The sequence below is a fragment of the Muntiacus reevesi genome, chromosome 10, assembly GCF_963930625.1.
Source record: "Muntiacus reevesi chromosome 10, mMunRee1.1, whole genome shotgun sequence".
Lineage (NCBI taxonomy): Eukaryota > Metazoa > Chordata > Mammalia > Artiodactyla > Cervidae > Muntiacus > Muntiacus reevesi.
Window position 1 is genome coordinate 38,955,639 of NC_089258.1, and position 22,608 is coordinate 38,978,246.

A 22,608-nucleotide genomic window follows, 5' to 3' on the forward strand; every position below is an offset into this window, starting at 1 on the left:
ATTGGTTAGCATGTTATGGCCAAGAATGACAATTCTGGGACTTCTAGGATGGGGGGTACAAAGAGTTTGAGGAAGTTGAGTGACAGCAGGAAGCTGAACGAGGAACAAGGAAGATGTGTTTACAGGATCGCACCTTCTATAAAAGTCATTCTCCATCCTCCCCATAATCCCAAAGATCCCCTCCAGCCCTGTGGGGGGATGGGCCATGGGTAGATTTCAGGGGTCTTGGATCAGACTGACTCAGACCACGTTGAAATGTAGGAACTAACCCAGTTGGAGATCAAAGGCCTCCTCTGTGTTTGCTGGGTTTGGACTACGGTTTTCATCTCCTGCTCCCCCGCCTGCATATTTCACTCCCTCAGCCCTGGTCTTTCCCAGAGAAAAGCAGTGCACAAATCCATAGCACTTTGCCCAAAAATATGGTGGGACTACGTAGAGTCAAAAGGCTTCCCTGAGGAGTTTGGGCAGGAGGATGGGATGCATCTGGGCTCTGTGACAGATCCTGCTCTTTGGGATGGAAAATCCGCCCCAGACACACATTCCTCCTGGGTCCCTGCTGAGGCTCTGTGATTCCAAGAGTCGGTACATTTAAAGCTATCTGGGTGCCCTTGACTCTGGCTCACGGAGGAATTGAATGGTTCTGTAATCAAATAGTGGTGCCAAATGCCTTTTAAGGTCTGGATTATTCTTACAAATAACTTTGCAAGGCCATTTATTTTCACTTATTGGGGAAACTGTAGCATAGTTAAGAGACCTGTTTTTTGGAAACTGACACATCATCATTCCAACCCTAGCTTGCCATAGGCAAGTTTTTTCATCTTTCTAAGACTCCGTTTCATCATGTGTAACCTGAAGTGATAATTAGACCCACCTCACTGGGTTGCAGTGAAGTTAAGTAACTTGCATCAAATTCTTACTGTAGTGTTTGACCTGTAAAATGAGCCCCATTGATGTTAGCTACCATTATTAAGAATATTACTTTGCATACATATCTATCTAAGTGTATTTTTATTTATATCACTTATTTAATGAATTTATAGGCTTCCTATATGCCAGTTACTGTTCTAGGCTCTCAAACATACATAATTCTTATCACAGCCATGTTAGAGAGACACTAATAAGAACTGCATTTTTACAGAAGAAACTGAAGCACACAGAGGTTAAATATCTCAGTGAAGCAGCGTAGGTAGTTAAGTGGATGAGCTCTAATTATTTTCTCCTGTCTCCAGGCTGTACTCTTAGCTACAGCCCTATGTTGCCAGTGATTTTCTCATGTCAGGAATAATGTTGACCGTAACAGTTAAATCACTCACCTGAAAATTGGGGGATCCAAGTTCTAATCCGAGGTGTCTAATAATTCAGGAAAACCCAGCTCCTGGGTCTAGGTTTTAAGCATGGCATCCTTTTGCACACCAACAAAATGCTAGGTGATGTTATTATTAATTTATAATTACATATCCTGCAATTAATACCATATAATTAACCATCCCTTGGCAGGGTTTATAATCACCCTCTAATTTGTAAGAACATTACAATTTCCTCACTGGTGCAAGCCTGTGGCAGAATCAAACCAATCTTCCATCCCCAGTTAAGGTTTACACAGATCATTTGCCATTCTTGGTGACATTAATAGGAAAATGTAGACCTGCAGCTTGTGGACCCCTGCTTTCCCTTATCAGGCAGCTCTGAAGCTTTTATTAAAAAATTGTATCAAAGCCATTTTCTTCCTGGCACAAGGGGTTCCAGGTAGAAGTTTCATTGCGACTATGACATCTTGAATGAGGACAGGCTCCTTGTTCATTCCTGGGGTGGAGCCAGTGCAGTTTTGGTGAACACCTACCAAAGAAGTTTGGGAGTGGAGGTCAGATACTCAAATGAGAGAAAGTAAATTTGTGACTTGTGAAGCTCATATGTCTATTCCAAGCTATTTGATGGAGAGAGGTTTTTTTGGTAACTTATTAATACTTTAAATGTTTGTGTTCTTCCAAAATTAACATGTTGAAATCCTAACCCCCACAGTGATGGTATTAGGAGCTGGGATGGGGGGGTTAGGTGATGAGGGTGGAACCCTCATTAATGGGATTTGTGCCCTCATAAGCGACCCAGAGAGCTCTCTTGCCTCTACTGCCTTGTGAAGACAAGTGGGGAGCCAGTCCTTTATGAACCAAGAAGTGGGTCCTCACCGGATACTTGAATCTGCAGGGGCGCTGATCTTGGGAACCCCAGCCTCCAGAAATGTAAGAAATAAACGTTTGTTGTTTGAGCCCCCTATCTACGGGATTGCTGGAACAGACTGAATCGAGTAGGACAAACACTCTTCTTTCAATTTCATGTGCATTGTACCAGGTTCAGGGAACTGGACTCCCACTGAAGATGTAATGCTGACCAATGCATGCCTGCTCATCCTCTAGCCAAGCTCATGACTTTCTGGTTTAGAAACCACTTTCTTCTAGTTAGTGCTCACACAGAAGGCATCTATTTAATCAATTTAGGATTTAGTATGGGCTTCCCTGGTGGCTCAGCTGGTAAAGAATCCGCCTGCAATGCAGGAGACCTGGGTTTGATCCCTGGGTTGGGAAGATGCCCTGGAGAAGGGAAAGGCTACCCCCTCCAGTGTTCTGGCCTGGGGAATTCCATGGTCTATACAGTCCATGGTATATATGTTGGGTATTATTAACATGACCATAACTGTCGTTTCCAATAAGGTGTTTACCTGTATGTTAAACACTGCCTTCCCTGAGGGCAGGGTTCAGCTGTATGAACTGCATTAGCTCGTAGGATCCTAGGCCAAAATACGCTTGACATGGGGAAAAGGGAGCTAAACCCATGCTCAGTGTTCAAGACTTTCAGGATGACTTTGGGTACAACTCCTCATTGCTAAGAGGTGAAGTTTTAAATTTCATGAAATACAGGGTTGAGACTAGATTAGAGGCACTTACTGAAGGTTTGTAGTATTTTAGAATGTTCAATAAAGATTATTAAGGGATCTGTGAAATATTCAAAAGTGTACATGAAGGTACATTTTACATTTTTATTTGGAAAGAGCCCAGAGCTTTTGCGTTTCTCAAAAAGATCTGTAATTCCCTTCAGAATGACCATGACTTTTGAGGTGATTTTCTCCCCATGGGATCAAAACGGTCCCATTCCATTCCCCGAATCCATCTTGACCTGTGTGTTGTTGAGAGGAAAGAGGGTTCCAAACCCAAGCAGCCAGAGACTGTACTGCCTGCCTCGTGCAGAACGCTTACTGTTAGATGCAACACTGAAGTGAGGAATGGCCTTACACCAGGCTCTGATCATGATTTAAAGAGACGGGGATATTGAGAAAGGAGAATTCATTTAGGTAACACTTTCTGTCTAGATTCTTGGCTTGGTGCAGCTGGAGCCACTGGTATTACCCTGTTCTCAGGGAGAGAGGGCGCACTGCCCAGTCTGAACTCATTATAACCAACCAAAGATTTGCACTGATCTTCAACCGGAAAAATGCCCATTAGAGACGATTTTGGTGACATAGAAGAGAGAGAATATTTGCATGTGTAGTTCAGTTTCCTATTATTACAGTTGATTCTTTGCAATATCATGAAAAGGGTTGCTTCTTGTCTTGGCTAGGAGGTTGGACTGGATAATCTTTTCCCATGAGATAGTGAAAAGGGAACTATGATCATGATCAGTGTGCACACTTTGTAGAATAACTTTGAGTGTAACTTCATCTCTGAAGGTTGAAATTTTACAGACCTTTAATAACCGCTTTAGCCCCAAAAGTCCATAGCTCCATGTGTCCACACTTCTCTCCACCCTGCTGTGACCATCTTTAATCCTATTGTGTTTGTCTTAAAGTCTATGTTGAATGCTATTAATGGTACTACGTCAGCTTCCTCTTAGTTAATATTTATCTAGGATACCTTTATGCATCTTTTTACTTTCACACTTTTTTACCATTACTCTTACAATTTGTAACTTGTATTCTGACCACCTCTTTTTACTGAACAGTTTTGTCCAAGTACATTTATTGTGATTATTTGTGTAGTATGTTTTGTTATTATGTCTATGTGTCTAGCTATTAATATTTTAATGAATCTTTTCTTTCTCCTGTCTGCCTTGTTTTTAACTTGAAAGAATGTCTCCCTATTAATTTGAAAGTTCTACAATCTTCATCTATTATTTTAGGGGTTCATCATTTCTCACGCTTTGACTCTATGACAGCTTCCCTCAATCATTTATCACCATCTAGTGGATCCATGTTATTCTTCTCACTTTCTTTCCAAAAAGAATGGGAATAGGAGAAAGTGCTTGTCATTGAGATGATTTTATCATTCTAGACAACCCAACAAAGTACGCCACATTTAAAAATATATTTGTGCAGATGGATAATCCCAGAGCCTCTTTCCTTCTATTGTGTCAACTTGTTTTACTTCCTAATCTTTCTTCTACTTTGTGACATGCAGTCTCTGTACAATTATGATTTCAATCAATGAAGGGAGCCTTGCTGTTAGCATGACCTCTTGTTGCCCTCCTCTTTGAAGGGGGCAGATATGCCAGGGTCCAGAATTTTTCAATGATTTTATCTGATAGCTAATTAATGGCCTTCTGTGGTTTCCATGGCAATGCCACGCTTTGCTGCCAGGCTTATCCAACGGGGCATTCTGTTCACTCTTTTGCCTTAGCATCAGCATATTAATCAGACAACATAGGTCCTTGGTTGTTGCATCAAACTGGTTAGATGCTAATTGAATTAAAATCTCACTTGAAGGCTTCAGGCTTCTCTTCCCCAATAGCTGGAGGGAACCTTGTTAGCTCAAAGAGTTGGACCCAAGCAGAAGGTGCCTGGAAATCCCCAGAACTTTGTGTCCTTTTATAAAATATTTTCCTTTCACCTTTGAACAAATATTTTGATGTCTGAATCTCTCTGTCCTTGAAAATGTTTCTGATTTCCCTGCCCTTTCCAATCATTAGACATTGTTTATTCTCTTTGTAATATGATATGATGTAATTATTCAGTAATACTGTCAAGGTAAAGAGAAGAAAACTTCCTCACACACACACACACACACACACACACACACACACACACACACACATATGGTTGGTGAAGTCTGGGGAAGAGCCTTCTTGTCATTTGCCCAAATCCTTTTCAACACTCAGAATTAACGTGTCCATCTAAAGGCTGTACCAACTGCATGAACAGAGTTCGTAACTTCTCCAGGGTTCCTCTCTGCGTGTCTGACCCCACAGCAGCACTCATCATGGTGTACTGTAAGTATTTATTTTTTATTGGTTCATATGTCTTTCTCATTAATGTATGAGGGGCACAAAAAGCATAACCCATTTCCTTACAGATCTCATTTCCCTGGCATGCCCCATTCATCTCCCAGGTGTTGAAGAGGGACTTCCCTGTGGTCCAGTGGTTACGACTCCTTGTGCAGAGGGTGTGGGTTGTTGAGATGTTTGATGATTTACTGAACTGCTATAAAACCTTCTGCTTGATGAATAGCTGCTAAGTGACTTTTGCATGAATAATTTCCAACTTAAATGAATACTGAATCTGCTCAAAATCTGAGGTCCAAACAACTATGATGGTGTGAAGCACACATTGTTAAACTGGTATCAAAATACATGCTAATTCATACTAAAAACTGGAACATTAAATTTGGAATTTCACTATGGGTAAAGAAAGGATATAACTTCCCCCCTCCACACACATACTTAAATTAGATAGTTCTCATGTGTTGTATGCACTGAAGCCTCCTCCTTTTATCTTAAACTATACAGGTGGGGGTGGGAGTCGTGTTTTCTTTGAGTCAAAGTGTTACAGGTGAGCCCGAGATGTTTTCTGTATTTTATCTGTGAAAGCACTGACATGAGAAATGTACATTCTAGAACTGGAACCAGTGAGTGGAAGGTAAAGATGCTGGTAAATGTGTGGAAGAACCATCTAATAATGAGATCTGCTTAATAATATAAGCTGGCATGAGCGCTACTGATCCCCTTCAGTAAAAGAGGAATCCAAGGGACATGGAAGACAGAACTACATGGGTTTCCTGTCCTAGGAATGAGCCAGTTAGCAAACAGGGGTGATGTCCCAAAGATTTGCACTGGGCAGACACCGAGACCAAAGGAGTCCTATTTTCTCTCCCAACCCTGACCTGTGTGATCCTGTTTCTCTGCCAATTTGGAAATGAAGACTCAGAAGCTCAAAGCAGCTCTAGCAAGTTCCACTGCAGCAAGAAGATGAATGCAGAGTTCCTGAAGGCTAAGGCATGCTTTCTGCCCCAATCCTCTACAGATGTGCTTTGAAATGAGCCTCTTCCTTACAACTCTCCTTTCAATTTAAACCCCAAGTCCCAGACAAGGCTTCTCAGTTTTCAGAGATGCCCAAGAAGTGGCAGCGTTAGTGTATTTGTGTGTGTGTGTATTCTGAGTTAAAGGATCATGTTTTAGATACCTACTTGGGGAAGGCCTGGCAGACCAATGCAATTTTATTTATTTATTTATTTATTTATTTTGTCTTTTCCAATGCAATTTTAAAACCCACCCTATTTTATTTCGGGTATTGACTTTAAATCAAACTAAAATATGCAGAGCGCTTCCAGGGACTCTGACACCATTTGTTTGTGGAGACAGTAGTTGAAATGGGTTTCTTCATTAAAAGAAAAAAAAGGGCTATCAAAACAACCTGAGACTGTAAACTACTTCATCCCTTGGCAGCTCATTTGGAGGGGTAAACACCACCGTGGCCAGCCTGATGTTAGAAGGAGCGCGGCCAACGGGGTCAGAAGGCTGATTCATCTCACTGTTGGGCCAGTAACCACGTGTAGCCTTGGGCTAGCCTTTTCTCTCTGAGGCTAGTTCCCAAACTCAATCAAGGAGGTCAACAGGCTGTTATCAAAGGTTTCTTAATGGTTTTAACACCCTGTGGTTATGTGAATGCCTCTCCCCCAGGGTCCCACCTATTGTCCAGCTTCAGTGAGTTTCAGTTTATTCAGTGTGAGAGAAGCTATCTGGGCGAGACACTGCTGTCACGGAATCTCCACCCTCATGTGCGGAGGAGTCAAAAAAAAAACCACAAGGAATTCAGCATAAAGAGGGAAGAAATCATAACGGAAGAAATATCTTCTTTATCTATGTCCATTTCCTCCCACGAGGAAAAATGGCAGTGTGGGTTGTACATTACATATAGCTTTCTGTTTCCTGTTTCATCTTAGCACCTGCACAGCAGAGATCTTTACAATTCGTTGCATATGCTCTCTCCCATCCCCCCGACTCAATACAGCACCTGAGGCCTATGGAGCACCTCCCTCCAGCTCCTCCCCAGACTGAGACCCTTCCTCACGACAGAGTATAGAAATAACAAACATGCCCCACGGTTTCATACAGTTGCTAGAACGTTTTTTCGTTTCCAACAAATGAAGACTTTTCCTCCTTTCCTTTGAATAGTAATTACACTTTACAAATGTGCGTTTGTTTTGCTTCGCTTGGATCTGTTCGGTTTGCAGAACAAAAGAACGCCTGCGGCCAGCAGCCCGCGTTAGCAAAGCTTGGCTGTCATCTGATCCGACTGTTTGAGGATCTCGGTGTTGTAGAGGTCCAGGGCGTGGTTCACCCTGATGATCTCGCTGTTGGTCAGTTTCAGGCGGTGTTTCAGCATACAGGAGAACAAGTCCAGCTGGGGTTTCCCCGGGGCGACAGGGGGGGCCAGGCGGTTGATTCGGTCCCGAATGTCCAACAGGAGGAGCATGACGGACGAGGAGGAGTAGAACTGGCCGCCCTGCGTGTAGGACTGGTTGACCTGCTGCACGGCGCTGCGCAGGAGGTCGGCGTTGAACCTCAGGCTGTACCCGAACACCTGCACATCCGAGATCTTGATGTAGAACTGCCGCTTGGAGGGGTCGGACAGGTCCACCGGGCCCTGGCCGGTCTCGTTGCGCAGGAGGGTCGGGAGCCGAGTCCGACTGCGTAGGTAGATGTGGACCGTCTCGAAGAACGTTTTCCACCGGTTGCCCAGCAGCAGCGTCCAGTTGTAGCACTGGCTGTTCTGGAGGCGGATCTTCTCCCAGCGCGGGTAGCCGAACTCGCCGAAGGGCATGTTCCAGCCCTCGGAGTGGCTGCCGCTGAACGGGTTGACGTAGACGAAGAACATGGGGTCCAGGCTGCTGTTGCGCATCTGGCAGATGCGCATGGACATGCCGATCACCATGTGGATGAAGTCCATGCGGTTCTTGTTGCTCTTGAGGGTGAGGGACAGGCGCTTGCGCCACCGGGGGTCGAAGAAGGTGTCGAGGCGGATCTCGTTGCTGATGAAGGTGGTGTGGACATACAGGCGCGAGTCCATCTTCTGCAGCAGGTACTTGAGCTCGAGGTCCTGGAAGTCCAGGTCGGTCTCGAAGCTGATGAACTGCTCGCTGCGTTCCGAGTCCACGTTCTGCGGCTCGCAGCGGCCTCGGTACAGCTTGTAGCCCTTGTTGCAGGAGCCGCAGAGAGAGATGTTGGCCAGGCTGCACATGGCGCAGCTGTTGTTCCCGCCGATGATGCAGGGGATGGGGCGCTGGCACAGCGTGGTGCTGCCGTGGCACACGCAGCTCCTCTGGCTCTCGAGGAAGGTGCCCCAGAACCCGTTCTCGTTGCAGTAGAGAAGCGACTGGACCCTCGCAAGCCACTGCTGAATTGTCCTGGGGGACAGAGGGGAGATGGAGAATGTTAGCCGTCATGGGTGGGCTTGTGGCTCTCCAGCTGCTCCTGCAAAGTGGGGCAGGGTGGGGCAGTTATCATAGGAAAGGCACTGAATGTCACTTCTGGGAATGACAGTGTAGCCCTGGGCAATGTCGTAGACCAGCTATATGACCTTCTGCTTCACCCTTCTACCGTTCAGTGTCCTCATGTGTAAAAAAGGAAGGGGATGGAGTAAAAGTGTTCTTTGAGGTCCTCCCAGCTTTCTACATCTATTATTCATTCATCTCAAAGATGCTTGATTCAGAAAATTAAAGTGTATAAACTCAAAAAACCCTGCTGAATAACAACAGCTTGTAGAAAGTCGGCAATAAAGAAGAACTGAGGGATTATTTCTTTTAACCTACACCTGATGTTTCAACGCTCTTCACAGATTCCTCCCATTCCTCCCATAACATCCAAAAACTTCAGCAAAAACGAATTCTATCTTATATTACTCTGGAGATCATGGCAGTGCTTCCATACTGATGATCTCACGTGATCCTAACACTGCAGTTTCAAAACGTATAAGAAAAATGCTATTTCCCCATTTTTCTCCAAAATTTCAGTTCAGTGAAATTTCCATCACAGTACGGATGTCTAGGTCCCCCTCCCCACAGCCCCTCAACACTTTTATAAACGAACCCGAGCCTGTCCCCAGATTCCAGCCTCTGGAACATTCCAATGAAGACAGATACTCAATCAGATAAGAAGCAACAGAAAAATAAGTTAAAAAAAAAAAGATGTAAGACAGTCAGCTTAGCGGTCTCTCATCTTTCCTCATTTCTGTGCAAGTCCCCTCTTGGCCGTCTTCCACACTAAGAATAATTCCTTACATGTGTCTAGCACTTTTTACCCTCCCATTTCTCACTTGAGCTTCACAACACCACCCCCAAAATAGCTTGCGACTTGAGGTCAGTCTGAGATTGCTTTGAGTCCCGGCTCCTCCACTCCTGAGTCCAGGGAATGCTGGCGGTTTCCCTCACCTCCCTAATCGCTCCTCCCACACTGGGCTGTGGTAAGGACAGCAAGAATTTTTACGTGAAGTCTTAGCCCCTAACTTGGTAGGCATTAGGGGCTCCATAAAAGTTAGGTTCTTGTTATTCCTGCCAAGGGACTCTCAGCTCCATTTTCTAGACACGGCAAGAGAGGCGAATAATACAGCGAGTGGGCAGAGGAACCTCCTGGCTCGAAGCCAAGGCTTTTTTTTTTGAAACAAGAGTCAAGGAAGCATTTCTTACGGCTGTCGAGTGCTGCAGTATTACTGACGGTGAGGATGACGATGGCGGCAGTGGTTCCCGATCCCCCATTTTTTATTTTATTCTTTTATTATTTTAGGCCATGCTGTGCGGCCTGCGGGATCTTAGATCCCCAACCAGGGATTGAACCCATGCCCCCTGCACTGGGAGCCTGGAGTCTTATCCGCTGGACTTCCAGGGAATCCTCAGTTTAGAAAACTGGAGACAGAAGCCCTTCTGCATTGTACTGCATCTCTGGTAGGACGTGGTAGCAATCCCGCTGTTCTCTCATTTCCTCTGCCCAGCCACAATTGCCAAGCCCAAGAACCAGGAGGCAAGCAGCGCAGCCTAATCCTGAAAGGCACGTGTGCTGGCCGGCAGAAGTCAGTTCGAGGCTCTGCTCCGTAACCAGGAACAAGTCACTTCACGTCTCTGAGACGCAGTGTCCATATGCAAAAGGAGAATAATAAAGCCCATCTTAGGCGGCGAGGGAGAGGACTGAATGCGATGATGTCTTTAAAGCATTTAGCACAGAGCCGGGCATAGACCAATTATTAAAGAGGTAATAATAGGTATTCTTATCCCAGAGAATAAGCTCTTCCTTTGAAGCTACCTAGACGCTTTCAGGATTTCCCTATCTCTCTGGGGTGGAGGGAAGCCATTTGGTTCCTGGGACATCTGGAAATGGATACTGTTGAAAGGGCTTCCCAGAATGCTGGGGAGCTTATCAGCTGAGAGAAAATGGAGGCATAATTAGAGCGCTCCTTGAAAGGGCTCTGCCTTAAGTCCAGGGAAGGATCCTGGCTTTGGCAATGAAACCTCCCCCACGGCATTCAGAACGCTCTTCTGCAGCCCCTGGTTTTTCCCTCAGTTTCCCCTCCAGGCTCTAAGGCTTGAGAGAGGGGAGCCCTCCTTCTCTGCGCACGGAGCCCAGAAATGTTTGCTGAATGAATGAGCGGACGAAGAGTGAGGGAATGAACAGACCAAAATTAATATTTTTTCTTACTTTTCATTCAACAACAACAAACTCCGCTTCTGTCTCCCAAGCTGCAGTATTAGTTTTCAATCCCTTCTGCCCACACAGCTCCAGGCCTCGGCGGCCTCTGCTTCGGGTGGACCAATCCTATTACAGCCTGCGGAACAGCAGAGGGCCCAGCCTGCAGCAAACGGAGCCGGAATCACAATGAGCCGCGCGGCTGCCCCCTCCGGAGCCAGAGCGCCGGCTGAACACGGGCTCTGAGTCATCGGAGAGGGCTGTGAGCCGCAGGGGCCCGCCACACGCCTCCGATTGCGTGGCTCCATCTGACCAGGGCGTCACTGCAAAACGCCCCTTTCAAAGGGCCCACACTTAGCCCGTCACTGCCTCTCCAGGCGACAGGACAGTACCCCATTGAGGGCTCCTCTGCTCCCATCTGCAAGGCATTCTATAAGCCGGAGAGCGCCCCCTTTCTCGTGTCTCATCATTGGGGCCCTTTGTCAGGCCGCCCCCTCCCGCCCCCTGAATCAATGCCTCCTTGTGGCCCGGCTCTCAGCACCCCGGGGGCGGGAGGGAGGGGGCAGATGGAGGCCCCCGGGGAGGCCGCCACCGGCGGAGGGGCGAGGGGCCGATTAGGATTCCAGCCCCGTTGAGCGGGAGGCGCCGGGACAGAGGCCCTCTGAGGCGCAGCCGAGAGCTGCCTGGCACCTGCATAATCGTGAGGCTGTGGGCCGGATCAAAGAAGGCATTAAGGGTCCAGAGGAGGGCCGAGAAGGAGGCGGGCGCCGGGAGGGGACGGGAGCGCAGGCCGAAGGGAGAGAGGAGAGAGGTGGGGCCCCGAGAGGCCTCGGTGCTGGAGGAGGCGCGGGAACAGGGGCCGACCCAGAGTGAAGGAGGAGGAGGCGGGAGAGCAGGGAGAGGTGATGGGGTGAAGGCAGAGTCAGAGCGTCAGCGGCTCAGTCATGTCCAGTTCTTTGCGACCCCGTGGACTGTAGTCTTCCAGGCTCCTCTGTCCGTGGAATTCTCCAGGCAAGAATACTGGAGTGGGTTGCCATTCCCTTCTCCAGGGGATCTTCCCCACCCATCGAACCTGGGTCTCCTGCATTGCAAGCAGATTCTTTACCCTCTGAGCCACCAGGGAAGCCCAGTAATAAGAGTGGGTGGGATGTGAATGTGGCAACTCAGCCAAGCCTTGCAGTGCTGTAACTCCAAGAATCAGGGAATGTAGACCCCTGATGGGCCATCTGCAGGCAAACAATCCTTTTCTGAAGCGGGGCAGAGAGAGTGGTCAAGCAGGGTAGAAATGTTAGTTAAGTCCCAATTCCCAATGTCAGTGAACTTTCCCTAGATTCCAGTCCTTCGTTGTGAAGAGATGAGCAAAACCAGAAAAAACAAGCTCATCCCAGTTTTTTGCACCCCTGTCCTTTTAGCATGAGGAACTTCTCACAAGGAGGACCCCACCGCCATCAGAGCAATCTCTTGCGCCTTCTCCACCTCTAGCTACTGCTCTGGGTAGCAATCACATCACTGATACTCAGAAACCCTGCCATGCCCGATGGCAGGCACGCTTGAAACCAGCCCGGGGAGTCAGTGAGCCGCTCAGCTGCCAAGCGCTGACCGTACCCCAGGCTGTGTGCTGGAGTTATCCCAGAGCAGCGTGGATACCCATGGACGGCACAGACAGCAAAGTCCCGAGAAGCAGGCGGATGTGTCTGACATCACAGACTTAGTCCACCTTCCAGACCAAGTTCTCTGACTCCGGCCTGGGCTCACTTTCCGACGAACCACAGTGTAAAATTATAGCCAGCCAGAAGAAGGAAGCAGGCCGTAAGAAGAGACATAAATGGAAATAATGGGAAAATACTGAAACTTTGAACGTGTGAAGGGCCTATTATCACATTCCTGGCTTCCCCTGGACCTGCCAGTCATCCCTCTCCTCCATTCACAGATAATTGGAGCTCAGGACAAGCGCTCAGGGAGAGGCTGGGGGCCGGGGTAGGAGGGCCGCGATCTATAAATACCATTTCCCAGGCTGGCTGGTGACAGCCCGCCTCAACCCTTGCAATGCAGGGGCAGTGTAATAGACCAGCTTCCGCGGGGGGCGGGTCTGACAGAAGGCTGACGCAGTCCCCCCGCAGGGCAGTGTGTGTGCGGCGTGAGCACGATTTCCAGGTGCTTTTCTCTGTCCCTGCAGATCCAAAGCATCTTGCCTTTTCAGCCAAAGCTGAACTTCAGTACGTCCAATCCAGCATCTTTCTGCTGGATGGGACTCCAGTTCATTCTGATGGAGTCGGGGGTGGGGGGGTGCGGAGAGGTGTTGATGAGAAGAAGGGAGGGAGGGCAGAAACCTGCATTTTCATTCCTAAAGCTGGTACCCCCCAGCGCCTGGTAGGCAGGCTCCCACAGAGGCGACACATGAAGCGGCTTGGACCACAGAGGCAGAGGACCGTCAAGCAGCAGCAGCCCTGGAAACATCCAGCCCATCTCCCTCACGTTTAGACCTGAGCCTTGAGGTCTGGTGAGGTGAAGGGTTGATGTTTCCCAGTGCTTTCTCTATCATGGCAGTCAGCCTTTATCCTCACAGTAGCCCCAGGAGATAGGACTCCCTTGTGATTTCCCTCCCACCGAGAGGGCTCGGAATACCAGAGTGGGCTGTGACGTTCCCACGGTCACACCGCGTGGACACAGAAGATCAGAGCTCAGGATGTCTCCATCCAGACCCAGAGTGCCCTCCAGTCCCCACTGTACTGTTCCTACCCTCGCAAACCCAGCCCGGAGGAGGAGCTGGACTGCGGTCCCCGGAGACGCCCTGCTGTTCCCCTGCAGGCTCGGCCTCGGCCTCAGCCAGGCTTTGCCGAGGAACTGACAGGCGCCCTGGAGACCCAGCTGGAGCCGCTGGGCACTTGCAGGGCAGAGGCTCTGCCACAGGGCTTCCCATCAGTGCCCTCAAAGGCGCACGCCTCCCTCGCGGAGCCACCCGGGTGGGGAGCCCAGGCTGGGGTTCCTAATTCTAGCAAACTTCCTGCTGATTTTAATTGGAGGTTTTGCCGGAGACAGGAATACAGTGCCAGGCCAGTGGCATTTTAGGGAAGATCATACAAATCGAGTGCCAAGGAGAAAGGGGAGAACAGCTCTAGGCTCAAAGAGAAAACTAGAATCCAGAAGACTCATTTGCCTACTGGAAGTGTTTGTTTAAAAGGGAGAGGATTTTTTTTTTTTAAATAATGAAATTGGAATTCTGAGTCATTATTTATGCCCTGTGCCTCTTCCTTGGTATTTCCGTGACACTGTAATGGGTGTCTGAGTAATTCCGTGAGACTCTACAAATTGTGCACTTTATAGACCAGAGACTAGGAAGACAAGCAGTTGTTTTCAGGTGTCTGATGATGCGCTGTTTTGGGGGGTGTGCTGTGTATGGCTCTGAGTGTGTTACAGTTAACAGTGGTGATAAAAGATGAATATACCCATGCATGGAGCTCTACTGAAAGAAGCCTCAGTTTATGGACATGCTAGTGAGAATTGTAACTGGCCATCAGACCCACCCAGTGTTCATTCTCCCCACATTTGTATTTAGTTTTAATCATTCCCCTCTCTGAGCTCCTATCACTGACTTAATAGTTTCTTCTTCCGTCTCTCAGTTTCTCACATGATGTCAGAGCCTCCTGGAACAGTTCACAGCAGTGGAAAAAAAGATCTGAAGAAGAATCCTGGGGTCTCTCCCCACGATGCAGATGTTTTCTGGTTTGGTGTTGTGCCGTGAAGGCAATAGGTCTTTTGCAGGGAGGGCAGAGGCTGAGGGCAGAAGGCAGGAGAGGTAGAGCAGCAATGCAAAAAAGTCTTTTAAAATCAGGCTGTCGGGAGTTTAACTGGGGAGGATTATGAAACAGTTTTGGCAGTTACAGTTTTCTGTCTGGAAAGAGGTGACAGGCAACATTTTCAAATCTGGTATTCTGCTTTGGGGCATGGCTGTGCTGGAGGCAAGGGAAGGAAGTATCCAGAAGCCTCCTTGGGGCTGACAGAGAGGCTAGAGTAGCAGGAAGCTCCCAGGTGGAGAGCTTACTCTTCCTGGGCGGTGGGCAGGCAGAACGGCAGACACGGACGAAAAGGCACGAACGCTGGAAGGTTGAAACGCTGGCCGGTCAGGGCTAGCGGGCTGCATCCTGAAGTACATTGGTGGCCCTCGAGGTCAGTGACCCGGGCAGGGAGGGGGACTCAGCCGAGGAAATGCTGGGCCTGCTCTACCACTCTTTTGCTGTGGATATTTGACCTTGGATAAATCACTTCACCTCTTTGATCCTCAGTTTCTTTATCTGTCAAACGGGGAAGGTAATAATACCCACCTTACACTTTATTTTCAGAGCGAGAATCAGACACACAAAACTCCTGGGAGGTTTGCAGCGAAAGGGCGTTATGATCGACCATTAGCCATTATTATTACTGAGGGCAAAGAATAACTGTGTTTCACAAATGTTCCAGGTAAAAATACTCCTCTCGGTTACTAGAACAGCCCAGTTGATTATAGCTTAATGTCCTAATCTCACTGGTCACTCACCTTCCATGGATCTAATGAATGCTGTCACCATGAAGCTTGAAGAAAGAGCTAGATGTGGCTCTGGAGTCAGAAAAGATGGGGTGTGGAATCACAGCTCTGCTGCTCATTACTTAACCTTCAGCTAATCGCTCGTCCTTCCGAAGTTTCAGTTTTCTCAACCACAGAATGGAATAATAATACATTACTTGGCGGATTGTCTTAAAGATCAGATAAGATAATGGATGCAAAGCTCCTGACATAGAGTAGGTGCACGCTGCCTCTCATGAAAACAAACTATTGTGTTCCTCTTGAGCTCACAAAGAAAATGGTCCTGTTGAAATAAGTACAGATTTAACAATCCAGGGAAAGAATTCAGTAATTGTTGCTGGATCCATTGAATATTGATATTAAAACAGCAACCTCAAAATCTGTTATTGACACAATCTCTTCTATACCCCAGTTTCACTAACAGAGGGATGACAGGTCTAAAGGTGAAAAGTAATACAATAATAACATCACTAAAGCACCTTTTAGAGGAAAACATAGAGGAGCATCATGATGAGATTGGAGTAGGTAAAGATTTCTTAACATAGCTCACCATAAAGGGGGAAGAAAAACACATTGATTAATAGGGGTATATTAAGATTAAAACATATCTATCAAAAGATACCATTCAAAGAGTGGAAAGACAAGCCTGAGTTAGAAAATATATTTGCATTACCTCTACCCAATCAAAGACTGTATTTATAGTCCATAAATAACTCCTATGCTTGCTGCATGCTGGGCTAGTCAAAGGCATTTCATACTGCCTGAGTCTACCACTCCTCTCTGAGTCTCTGTAAACCAGAGTAGATGCAATGATCACGATTTACATTTTTCTTCACAAGGTTCTCACTAAACTGTTTAATAAATGTGATGTGCTCCCCCCCCCAAAAAAAATGACCAAAAGGGGAAGCAGGAACTGATATGATGATATGAACGGGGTCATAAATGAGGATATTCAAAAGGCAGTAAGTACATGAAACTCCACGTCATTAGTCATCAGGACCACGTCAACTAAAATTGATACTACTGTAGCAGGATGCTACAATCAAAATAAAAAGTACGAGAAGCACTAAGTATATGTTTATATCCACAAGGATATGGAGCAGTGGAAAACCCTTCTGTGCTTCTTGCAAGAGAGATCACTGGCTCAGCAATGTTGGGAAAACGGGGAAGCACCCACTGAAGCATCTCTACAGCTGAGTAACCCCGCCCCTAGTGGACACCCAACACAAATGTGCACACGGAAGTTCACCCCAGGGCACGTGGGAGACAGCATCACCGTCCTCACAGCCCCGTCCTGGGACGGTGCAACAGGAGAACGGAGTCTAGGAACACAGCGGAATACCCTTGAGAATGAATGTGCCGAAACCACGCAGAACAGTGTGGAGGAATCGCACAGAACGAAAGGTAAAAGAAAGCCAGATACCAAAGGTCCATACTGCGTAAAGGAGGACAGACTGCAGCAGAGCGGGAGCAGCCACAAGAGGCGTGGCTCCCGTGGGGAGAAGGCTGGTGGCGCCGGAGGGCGCGAAGAGGACCCGGGGCTTCGGCCCTGGTGCTAACACCCTGCTCCTGGACCTGGGTGCTGGTTACAAGCAGGAATTCATTTCTGTGAAAATTCATCTTGCTGCACACTTAACGGGATTTTCACTTGCTACATAACTCTAACACTTCCATAAAACATTTACCCCAAAAAATCATCCTTTAAAACAACCAGAAAAACACTATTAAGGCAGCAATATGTTACATTTTTCTATCACTTTTAAACTTTCCAAAGCTCTTCCAATGGGTTCTCTGATTTCGATCTGCACACCTTTTCTGTGTCATAGGTTGGGTTGAAAAGGGTATCAGGGATTTTTAAGAATATGGAAAACTGGGCTCAGAGAGGCGACGTGATGTCCTCAAGGTCACCAGTGAGTTGTCCATTGCTAAGATTACAACTGGCCCAGGTGTGAGTTTGTTGGGCGATGTGGAGGGTGGAGGTGGAGAGGAGCATAGGGAAATGATGCTGAAGAGGAGGAAGAGCTACAGAAACGGTTAGAACTCAGTTCTATTTCTGACTCAATCCTCTGAGCCTCTGGATTCTATTCTGAACAGGAAGCCACTTCTGAGCCTCAGGGAAGAAAAAGAAAAAAAGAAAAACTAAAACAACAGAAAGGGTCTGAAGATGCTTATTTTCTTGCCTTATGTCAGCTGAGTGAGCCAACTGCCCTACCTGCTACGAACGCACAAGGACACCCAGGGGCGGGCCTGGAGACATCCCTGGTAGCGCTGGGCTGGACAAGCCTCGTGCATCTCTCACGCGGGAGTCAGCTGCCGGCACCCATCTCTGCCCCTCACCCCGACCGTGCACCCTTGGGGTGCGGTGAGGTTTGGCTTCACTGCTTTCTTTACCCCCATAAATAAAGAAATGCAAAACATACTCTTAGTTAAAAGCTTCATTGCCCCCATGGTTGGGAGGGTACTGCTAGGCTTCTGGGACTGACAACAGGCTGCCCTGAGCCAGCTTAGGTGTATCTGTGGGCTAGTTCCTCTCCCTCAATAGGACAGTTGAATACACACTCAAAATGGGTCTTTGTCATGAATTTGCTGCCCCCTCCTAGGGTGCCTGCACCAGTATGGTACACACACACACCCGTAGGTCGGGGACCATGAAAGAAAGTGAAAGTGAAAAGTGACCGGGGTCTCCGTCATTGCAGGAGGATTCCTCACCAACTGAGCTGAGGGAAGCCCCAGGGACCATGAAAGTAGCAATCATCTATGGTGGGTGGAGCGGTCTGAGTGTTTAGTGCGGCGGATTTTCAGAATCCCAGAGTGGAATGATGCCTAGACACGCCTTGGTCCGTGGGAACCCGAGCATAACCTACTTGAGGTTACAAGGAGTACCTGGAGCCCCAGGAGCAGAGCACTTCCTTGGGGGAGGGAGGCATCCCACACAGAGCCGCAAACGGAGACAGCTCAGCTCAGCCTCCCCGAGGGGACGCACAGCCTTTCCCTGGGTGACTGTGCGCGCGGGGAGGAAACAGTCACACTTCCCGGGCGTTACCGGACATGGGCTTTGGACGGATAATCTTTCTAGGAGACACAGAACGTCACTGTGGTCTACTAATCAGCAGAGGTGTTTGCGGGGGGCGGGCGTCAGGCATCAGCCGAGCTTTCGTTCGGGTTCTCTCAGTGAGTCTGGCGGTCAATCCCTGTGGTTATTTCCCCAGTCTTCTGGAATACTCTGCAGCTGGCAGAATCCCCCTCCTTCCCACTTCTGGTATCCTCTTCAAATAATAAAATATTATACTATGGAACATCCTCTCCCTTTAACCAGCTTCCGAGAAGACAAAACAAGAACAGCAACATTTACTAGGCTGAAGCACTGTGTAAGGGGCATAAACTATAAGATGAATCCACTAAAACAACCGCTGTCTTGACTGACAAAGATTCTCAAGGGCAGGTTTGTATTAGAAAATATTTCTTCACAAGGTCCGTGAACAGTGCACTCCCCTCTGTACTAAAATGCATCACAGTGGAAAAAAAAACAAGTGAAAAATCCACAGTGTACAGCGGATAGCCTCGCGTCCTCTGACATCCTGACGTGGACAGATCTCTGGTCCCTCCCCTCAAATCTGACGGATTCCACCACGCCTTGGATCACGGACACAGGGCAGAAGCGAGTCCCTTAGTTTAAGGACTCAGCTCTCAAGGGACCGGTAGCTTCTACTTCTGTCTCTTGGAAAACTCCCCTTGGAGTTCTGAGGCCACGAGTAAGCAGTCTGACCACACTGCTAGAGAGAACACACAAGTAGACTCTGAAGAGGGGAGCTGCCCAGCTGAACCTGTCTTTCTGATCCTCTCTGCGAAGGCTCCGGACGTGCAAGCAAAGCTTTCTGAGAACCTCCAGCCCAGCCCAGCTGCCAGCGGAATACCAGTGAGTGGCTGCAGGTAACTTCCTATGCAACAGAAGAACTGCCCAGCCAATTCTGGTGCAAATTTCCAACTCATAGATCAAGAGCATAATATCACGATCGGTGCTTTAAGGGCCTAACTTTGGGTCACTTTGATAAACAGCAATAAATATTCAAACTACTATATACCCTGAACCCTCAGAGGAAACCCAGGATCTCTCTTCCCCATTCCATTACTACCAAAGTTATGTAACTGAATGAGGCAGAACTTTAAAAATGTCTCCTCCCTCCGCAAGATTCCAGGCTCTAACCCCAGGACCTGTGGATATAGTAAGATATCATGGTAAGATATCATTCCCAAGACTGTGCCCTGATATTTGGCACAGAGATTATCTAGGTGACCTAATCTAATTAGAGGTGCCCCTCTAAGAGCAGAGAGTTTTCTCTCCTGTTGGCAGAGAGAGAATTTGGAGAGATCTGAAGCCTGAGAAGGACTTGCTGCACCTCTGTTCCTGTGAAGGTACAGGGGTCAACGAAGCAGGACTGGAGAATAGCCTCTAGGAGCTAAGAGTGACCTCTGGACCAATGACCAGCAAGGAAGAAGTAACCTCAGTCCTACAACCACAAAGAAGGAAGTTCTGCTAACAACCAGACTGAGGTTTGAAGAGGGTTCTGCTCACAACCTCAGCATCTTGACTTCTGCCTGTGAGACATCAGCAAAAGATCCAGCCACACCAGGCCTAGCCTTCTGACCCACGGAAGCTGCAAGATAATAAATGCATGTTGCTTTCAGCCTCTAAATGTGTGGTGGTGTGTTACAGAGCAATACATAAGCAATATATTGTGTATATTTGCAAGGAGATCAAACCAGTCAATCCTAAGGGAAATCAATCCTGAATATTCATTAGAAGGACTGATGCTGAAGCTGAAGCTTCAATACTTTGGCCACCTGATGAGAAGAGCTGACTCATTAGAAAAGACCCTGATGCTGGGAAAGATTGAAGGCAGGAGGAGAAGGGGACGACAGAGGATGAGATGGTTGGATGGCATCACCGACTCAATGGACATGAATTTGTACAAGCTCTGTGAAATGGTGAAGGACAGGGAAGCCTGGCGTGCTGCAAGTTCATGGGGTTGCAAAGAGTCGGACACAACTGAGCAACAGCTCTGTTTCATTTTACTCTCTAATAAAATGACAGGAATAGATTAGATGATCTTTTAGGCTTCTGACAGCCATGACGTTGCATGCTTTTGTAATTTTAGGCCATTCAGCCTTCCTGAGCTTCAGATTCCCAAGGTAAAGCACAGGTGCAGGCCGAGTCCTGTGGAGGTTCTACTTTACCTGCTAGATCTCAAGGTCTCTGTAAACAGAGGCGTCTTATTCACCACCCTACCAAGACCTGCTGCACAATGCCTGGCACTTAGCAGGTAATCACTAGGCATCTGCTGGATGGAGGAACTCATGGATGAATGAGTCAAGATGTGGTGTAATTATTAATGCACATATTCTCCAACAAGAACAAAGGGCTATGCCTACACAGGAGGGCAACAGAAGAAGGGGCATCATTTCATCACACTGGGCTGGTCGTGAATCTCTGTAAACCTTAGTTTTCTCACCGGTGCCTGGGGAGTCTAATCCTTGTTCTAGCTCTACCCTCTCAGGTTAATATAAGCATCAGATAAGACCACTGCTGTGACAGTCCTTTGCGAAACAAAATAATCTATATGTAAGGTATATCTGTCTTGTACACAAGGTATTTGTCTTAGTAATAGTTTACTTTTTAGAGTTAGGAATGCCTCTAAGCCAAATGGGGTAAATTTATTCCCTAATTATACCAGAGACTGAGCATCTTCCTGCTGTTATTTTGGCCTCTTCTGGTTAGCAGTCCTGCCACCTCTCAGCAGGAGTTGTACCTGCTGGGAGGCTGAGCCATTAGCATCTGTTTAAGCAGAAGGTGTTAGAAACTCAACTCAAAGGAGTCTGGCTGAAGGCTGAGGATCTCTCTTGTCAGGAACTCACAACCTGTGGCAGCACACCAAGCAATCTGGGTCACTGCCACTCCACCTGGAGGAACTCATTCCCTTCCAATAACTCATCCTCTTCCACGGCTGTGGGCAGAAGAGCCCACCCCTTTAAAACTTTCAGAAAGAATGGTTCTGTGACCAGACAAGTTTTAGAAAATATGTACATGATCCTTTCTCTACTGATTTTTTTTTTTTTAAAGAAATTTAACATTTCCTAAACTTATTCAACCAACACATTCTTCCCCGCCCCACCGCCCCTTCACCCTTTTCCAATATCCTATCAATGCCCTTAAGGGAACTAATTTTTGCATGGTTTCCACCAAGGGCACACACTGTGGGATGAGACCATATTTATGGCAGTGAAGAGAGGCTTCTAATCCAAGGTGAGTTTGGTCCCCAGACCAGCAATATCAGTATCATCTTGGACCTGGGACCCATCCCTACCTATGGAATCAGAGACCCCGAGGGAGGGGTCCAGCCAGCTATGTTCAAAAAGCTCTCCTGGTGATGGTGAGGACCACTGCCTAGCCCACAGATCAGTGGTAAAGCTCATGTCAGCACAGGGGGGAAACAGCAAATCCTCTTACATCCGTGAGATTCCATTGATTCTCTAGAGAACATTTCATAAGTGCATTCCTGGTATTTTTCCCCAAAGGTTACTCATCACCTAAAAGGAAATATACAAATTCCACGGCAAGATATTCAATCCCTCCACAATTTCACTTCAAAATACTGGTCTAATCTTATTTAATAACAATTAGGGCAACCCCACTAAGAGCTTGCATTTGTTTACCATTTACTATATGCTAAGGACACTAGAGATCACTTCAAGAATATTAGAGATACCAAGGGAACATTTCATGCAAAAATGGGCTCAATAAAGGACAGAAATGGTATGGACCTAACAGAAGCAGCATATATTAAGAATAGGTGGCAAGAATACACAGAAGAACTATACAAAAAAGATCTTCATGACCCAGATAACCATGATGGTGTTATCACTCGCCTAGAGTCAGACATCCTGGAATGAGACTCAAGTGGGTCTTAGGAAGCATCACTACAAACAAAGCTAGTGGAGGTGATAGAATTCCAATTGAGCTATTTCAAATCCTAAAAGATGATGCTGTGAAAGTGCTGGACTCTATATGCCAGCAAATTTGGAAAACTCATCAGTGGGCACAGGACTGAAAAAGG

The 22,608-nt window shown here is 47.3% G+C and overlaps 1 protein-coding gene across 1 annotated transcript in view; it reads right to left on the reverse strand.

The window, feature by feature from the left end:
* Positions 1–7,434: 7,434 nt before the first annotated feature.
* The window catches only part of BRINP1 (BMP/retinoic acid inducible neural specific 1), a 133,267-nt gene continuing 118,093 nt past the window's right edge, over positions 7,435–22,608 (reverse strand). The window contains exon 7 of the mRNA XM_065947484.1: positions 7,435–8,666. Coding sequence (XP_065803556.1) covers positions 7,526–8,666 — 1,141 coding nt within the window. The 3' untranslated portion in view covers positions 7,435–7,525. The remainder of the gene's footprint in view (positions 8,667–22,608) is intronic.